This window comes from Elephantulus edwardii, unplaced genomic scaffold, assembly GCF_000299155.1.
Source record: "Elephantulus edwardii isolate Elephantulus edwardi_28Jun2011 unplaced genomic scaffold, EleEdw1.0 scaffold00109, whole genome shotgun sequence".
NCBI classification, from domain to species: domain Eukaryota; kingdom Metazoa; phylum Chordata; class Mammalia; order Macroscelidea; family Macroscelididae; genus Elephantulus; species Elephantulus edwardii.
Window position 1 is genome coordinate 6,134,962 of NW_006399859.1, and position 6,601 is coordinate 6,141,562.

The 6,601-nt window shown below is 37.3% G+C and overlaps 1 protein-coding gene across 1 annotated transcript in view; it reads right to left on the bottom strand.

Moving 5' to 3' along the window:
* The window catches only part of LOC102864484 (L-lactate dehydrogenase A-like 6B-like), a 20,874-nt gene that overhangs the window by 9,655 nt on the left and 4,618 nt on the right, over positions 1 to 6,601 (bottom strand). The window contains exons 2-3 of the mRNA XM_006892071.1: positions 3,787 to 3,904; positions 2,112 to 2,173 (exon numbers count right to left, since the gene is read on the bottom strand). Of these exons, the coding sequence (XP_006892133.1) occupies positions 2,112 to 2,173; positions 3,787 to 3,904 (180 nt within the window). The remainder of the gene's footprint in view (positions 1 to 2,111; positions 2,174 to 3,786; positions 3,905 to 6,601) is intronic.

Sequence of the window (6,601 nt, forward strand, 5' to 3'; positions counted from 1 at the left end):
GAATAAAAATTTAAGAACTTCCCAGTGAGTTTCCAGCCCCCAAGTGCACATGATACCGTCATACATGTACTTTCTCATTTTCTCTGGCTATAATTATGGCAAATAAATATGTGTTAACTCTCAAAAAATGTACAACGGTATCTGTGTACAGTATCATAAAACTTTTTAACACAATTAATGAAAGCCTAATGAAATATATAACTAATATATACTGTGGTCAGGACATTATTATACCATTGCTCTGAGCTGAAGCCAACTGGACAAGCACATAACATTTCCATTACATTATTGAAAGATACAGAAGTCAAAACAATCTGATACTGGTATAATGGAAAATACAAAGACCAATGGAATAGTAACAGTTACCCAGAAATAAACCCACATATCTATGGAAAACTAATTTTGACAATGGTGATAAGTTTATCCAACAGAGATAGAAAAATCTAATCAATACTGTAGGAACAACTAGATTTCTACATCAAGAGACTGAGGGGGCACTGATTCCATACCTCACATATACTGTACAAAAAAAAAAATAATATGGAACAAATATAAGAACTAAAGCCAGAAAACTCTTAGAGCAAAACACAGAAGTACTGCACTGGAATCTATTTTTTAACAATGAACACTTAGCTTGATACTAGAACCACAAGCAACAAAAGACAAAAAAATAGAGGAATATATTAAAACTTTCTATAGCTGAAGAAGAGTATTGAATACACCATGGACTGTCAGGAGAACAAACAGGGTCATCCTGTTTGGGGTATATTTTTTTGTTGTTCAGGATTCTGAAGCTTCATCTGACATACTTAGGGCATTTTGCTAGGAGGGACCACTCCTTGGAGAGAGACATCATGCTTGGAAGTTTAGAGGGACAGCACTGGAGAGAAAGACCCAGGATGAGATGGATTGACTCAGTGTTGGGAGAAATGGGATTTGGTCTATAGGAGATGATGAGATTGGCTCAGTATAAGGCAGGATTCAGAGCTGTTGTACAAAGGGTTGCTATGCAGGCAACTCCAGGGCACAACAATGTATACAAAAGCAATACTGTATACTGTATCTATATATACTGTAGGCAGAAGGAAGATTATATCTGGGTACTATGTATTTAATAAGGGATTACTATCCAGAATACAGAAAGAACTCCTACATCTAAGCAAGAAACACACAATTTAAAACATAAGCAAAGGACTTGGAAGGGCATTTTACCAAAGAAAATATACACATGGTAAATAAGAACCTAAAAAGATATCATTAGTTATTATAGAAATGCAAGTCAAAATCTCTTCAAGCCCACTTGGATGGCTAGGATCAGAAAAAACAAGTTTTGACCACAAGATGGACAAATGAACCATGAGCCACTGCTGGTGGGTTTTTTTTAAATGGTACACCTATTATGTAAAACAGTTTTTTAGTTCCTCAAAAGTTAAAACAACCACCACTTCACTCAGCAATTCCAACACCATGATGTATAATGAAAAACTTGAAAGCAGGGCTCAAGTAACCAAAGCATATCTGGAATTTGTTCACTTTGTGCCTAGACTTGTGAAAAATCTACACAATATTGAAGAGTTAAACAGTAAGTTTTACTGTTTTCTATTTGATGCTACTTTCGCTCGCTTTTTTTCATATTGTTATGTGCTGTCAAGTCAACTGTGACTCACAGCAACAATATGAACGATGAATCTGAACCCTATCCTTTGCCCATAATTTATACAAATATGGTTTGGATTTAATAGCCTTTAAAATGCAAACTTTGAAGTTAGGTGATTATGCAAATTATTCTCTCATATATTATAGAATTGAAGGTCATTCTCATTATGGTAAATACAAATTACAATTGTGTAAAAACATTACATTCATAAGACAGGAAGAAAATGTGGAGTTGTATTTACTGTTTAGAATTTAGTACTCATTTTTTCCTTCAGGGTTACTAAATCCACTTATCAATGCCATTACCCAAAACTCTTCACTGAACAGTCAAAATAAAGCTGACCTGGATTGGTAACGACAATCATTTTGCAGCGAGGACTGTACTGGATAATGTTAGAAATCATTAATTTTAAAATGGACACATTGCGATGGACCAAGTTAAGGCGTGTTTCTCCCTTCTCCTGACGTGCTCCTGCTGTGATAATCACTATGTTGGAGTTCGCAGTGACATGGTAATCTAGGAAAGATTTTAATAGAAAAATAATTAGGAGTGAAAACCCCATGTATTAAATTTCTTTATAAACATAACCAGTATGTTCTATGACTCTGATCCATTTTTCAGAGTCAACTTCTTAAAATGCCCCTCTTTTTATCCATTTATGGATGAATTTAAGTACTGTTATTTCTTAAAAAGTTGGTGTCTTACTATAAAAAACAATGTAGCAAATACAGACCCCCAAATATACAGCCATCATAACTGGTAAATGCCACTTGTTGCCATGGCAAGTGAATGTGGCAAGATCCTCCCCCCAACTCCCTCCTCCTAGCCAGTGCCCTTAGACCTGAGGTGGTAAATCTCTGTGTGCTCTGCCTCGATGACATGGCACTGTTGAAGGCTCTGGGAAGGTTGCAGAGACTGAGGGTGGAATAAAAGGTGGCATCCACCATCTGGCATTTAACCATACATTTCCTGTTCTCCTCAATAACCAAGCTATGCTTCCAAATTATTGTATCCTAGTACTCTTTTAACTTTGTGAAATTACTTCTAAGTTTTTCTTGTACATTTATAAAATTCTCCTAACAACGTGTATACTTTTAGAGTAAGAGGTCAAATGTGAGTTAGCCTGAAAAATAGGAGTATTATTTAGAGATCACTATGACATAGGGTCACTATAAGTCGCAGTCAACTCAAGCACACACAACAACATCTTATGAAAAGAATTTTGAACAGGGAGATCTGGGTTCACTCACTTGTTCAGATCTCCTGAGTACTAAGTGAACAAAGTACAGTACTTAAGAGCTTTGATCTGGAATAAAATAGAACTAGGTTTCAGTCCCCTCTCCATCACTTCACTTCAAAACTGCATTATCTATAAAACATCAGAGTTGTGCTGAGAATTAATATAAATGTCTTCCTTGGCACAAAATGAATGACAACTATTGAAGCTCTGGTGGCTGCTTAGTGGTAAGGAGTTACAATGCAAACCTAAAGGCAGGTGGTTCCAATCCACCAGCTGCTCTGCCGCAGAAAGACATAAACCTCCTCCTCCCATGCAATTTATGGCCTGAAAACACACTGGAGGGTCAGCTATGAGTTAGGCTTGAGTCAGTAGTAAATAACAGCAACCCTGTACATGGGAGCTCTGGTAGCATAGTTTGTTCGGAGTTCTACTGCTCATCTAAAAGCCACATCTCCGAATTTCTAATCCACTAGTAACTCCAAGGAGAAAAGATGAACAGTGTCTTCTAGTGCTATTTACAGCCTGGGAAACCCAAAGGTGAGTCCAGTATGAGTCATTTCTGACTCAACAACAACGAGTGAGTTACTGTAACTAACATAACTGCTGCTCACGAGGAGCTGAAACTATTGCTTAGGAATCCCTGTAACCAAGTACAATCTACTGTAATGACAAATACTTTTAAAAAGAAATCTAAGTATGTGAGAGGATAAAAAGTAGGGAGCACCCAGCTCAAACTCTAAGAACTGAGGCAGTTTTAAAATAAAAAGAGGAAAAACAATGTATACGAACTTTGTAAGTAAATCAGTATAAAATAAAAATTTTCTAAAAGAAAGTAAAGATGTTCAGGTTACAGTATAATATTTATAGTATTTAACTATGATATATTAACCTTTGCTGGAAGTAATATTTGGCATTTTCATGAAGAGACTGCCATGCTGAAGATCCAGTGTCTCACCCCTCAGTCTGCTTTCATTGACATCCACAAGGGCAAGTTCATCACTCAAGCCCTGAAAGATACCAGTCAAAGTGGGGGTAGAGGGTGAATGTGACAGTATATGCTGATTAGCTGGAGAATGAAATTCCTTATATTAGTAATCCATGTTTGGTTTGTGAATTACTAGACCCAGAGAAGACACAACAGAGCTATTCACCATTTCATCATGATATGAAAGTCTCAATGAGTGAAAAAGTAAAGTTCCAGCTCATCATTATGAAAAATGGCTGTTTAATAAACAACAGCCTCTGGAGCTAGCACACGTCTCTTCAATTTAAACTGTGCAGTGAGGCTGTGCAGGGATAAAAGAGATTCTGTGGCAGGAATTCCTCACCAGACTATGAGCTCCTTTGAAGCAGGAAGTCATACTTCCACCCACCTGGTAGTTAGTGTCCTTTTGGGACATAGGAGCTCAAGAAAAGTTTCTCAAATAAGTAAACGAATTAAAATGTAAGACCTTCTCAACTCTAAATATTTTCCAGTCCTGTACCAGACAGTACTACCTGCAAAACCAAACAAGTACATTTTTCTAGCATGTTATTTTATTTATAAGAAAGGTGGAAAATGGTAACGTATATGCATTGTTCTTTTATTTACAAAAAGGTATGTTAGAGAATAGAAACTAATATAAATGGTTGCATAACATGAATAGATGCCTTGGAAGTTCACATCCACTCAGGTGCCTAACAAGAAAAGCCTCACTGTCTCCATCCCAAAAAGCCAGCAGTAAAAACCCTGTGGAGCACACACAGCTTTCCCCGGACGCCCACGGGGCCGGCGGGGGCTGCAACGGGCTCAGCAGCGATTGGTTTGGTTGGTAGGAAATTGGTTTGGTCACCACTTACATGGAACAATTTTAAAGAATCTTGGACATGAAAATGTATTGGAAAGATTCAAATTTTTAAGCCATTTTTTAACATGAACAAAGATCCTTTGTTATTATTTCTAAGATCATTTACTAGTCCACCTACATTTTAATAACCCTAAAATTAAGGTAATGTTTAAAAAATATGTAATACAACATTGTCAATTTAACAATTTTCATGTGTACAATTTAATAATGTCAAGAACATCACTCATGTCGTGCAACCATCTCTGATATGTGTTCTCATCATCATATATATAGAACAAACTCAATGCCTGTCAGGGGTCTGAGTGAATGCGAAGACAACATTACTTTTAATAGGTAAGTCTGTGCATGGGAAATTCAAAACTATCACAGTTATTAACATATTTATATATCCATGCCATTTCTTACACTATTTTTTTCAAACTTGTCTTTTTAAAAATACTTCCTACATTGTGTTCCATCAAAATTCAGAATAATAGAAGCTATTACTAAAGACTCTTTTTTCCCCCTTCTTTTTTCTTGTTGTGTACCATCAAGTCAGATCCAACTAGTACAGGAGGAGATTGCCCCTTCTCCAGCGGAGCATCTGATGGATTCAAACTGAATGCCTTTGGAATTACAGCGCAGCTTCTTGCCACTAGGCTACCAGAGTTCCCTTACTTAAAACTCTTCTTCATTTTTTTTTTTTAAATCACTCCTTAACACATTGCCGCACAGTTTTAAATTGACGACCGTGCTTAGAAACACATTTTTTTTGCTATAGCCATCATTTGCAGCAACGTATTAAGATGATTTACTAATCCACTTACATTTTATTTAACAACCTTGAAATTAAAGTGTCCTGTACTTGCCTTCAGAGCTTTATTCCTAGGCAGATGCTGCCTGTCTGGTCACATATGGACCATTGAGAATCCAGCAGCCACTTTTCACAAGTAACTGACCAGGCCTTTCCTCTGAGGAGCCTCTGGTAAACTCCTAACCTTCTATCTAGCAGTCAAATATGCTAACTATCTGCACTCCCTGAGGTCTCCAGGGCCAGTAGTGGCGAGGATTACAGTCAGCTTTAATCTGGGAGTTTACAGAAGGAGGATGCAGCAGTTTCTAAAATATACAAATGTTAGGTTTGCAACAGAGAATTCAGGATCTAGAAGTTTATGGCCAGCATCTTTTTTAGGGATGGGGCTCAATCTGCCCTATAAAGGCCATTTAAGGTAGACAGCAAATAAATATTTGGTTTACTTAGATTTTAATACATATTATTACTATAGTTACCTATTTGTCTAACTTGAGATAATCTGTGTCCTTTTACTTTCCTATAAAATAGAGCTAGTATTTACTTGTATTACATAATGTATCTAAAATATATTATTATAATCATTAATGACAAAATTTGCATTTGTTTTCACTTTTATGTATTATTCTTTTTTAAACATTTGTTATGTTGTTGTTATGTGCCGTCGAGTCGCTTGCGACTCATAGCAACCCTATGTACAACAGCCCTAAACCCTGCTCTATCCTTTGCCAATCACACTGCCTCTGACACACCCATCCCGATTACCCCAGTCACTGAATCAATCCATCTCATAAAGGGTCTTCCCCTCCTGTGCCGTCCCTCCACTCTCCCAAGCATGATGTCACTCTCCAAGGACCTGTACCTCCTTACAACATGTCCAAAGTATGTCAGATGAAGCCCCAGAATCCTTGCCTCCAAGGAGCAGCCTAGTTTAACCCTCTCCAGGATGGGTCTGTTTTCTTGGCAGTCCACGGTACATTCAATACTCTTCTCCAGCACCACAGCTCAAAGGCATCAATTCTCCTTCTATCCTCCCTAGTCATTGTCCAATTCTCTGATGCATAACA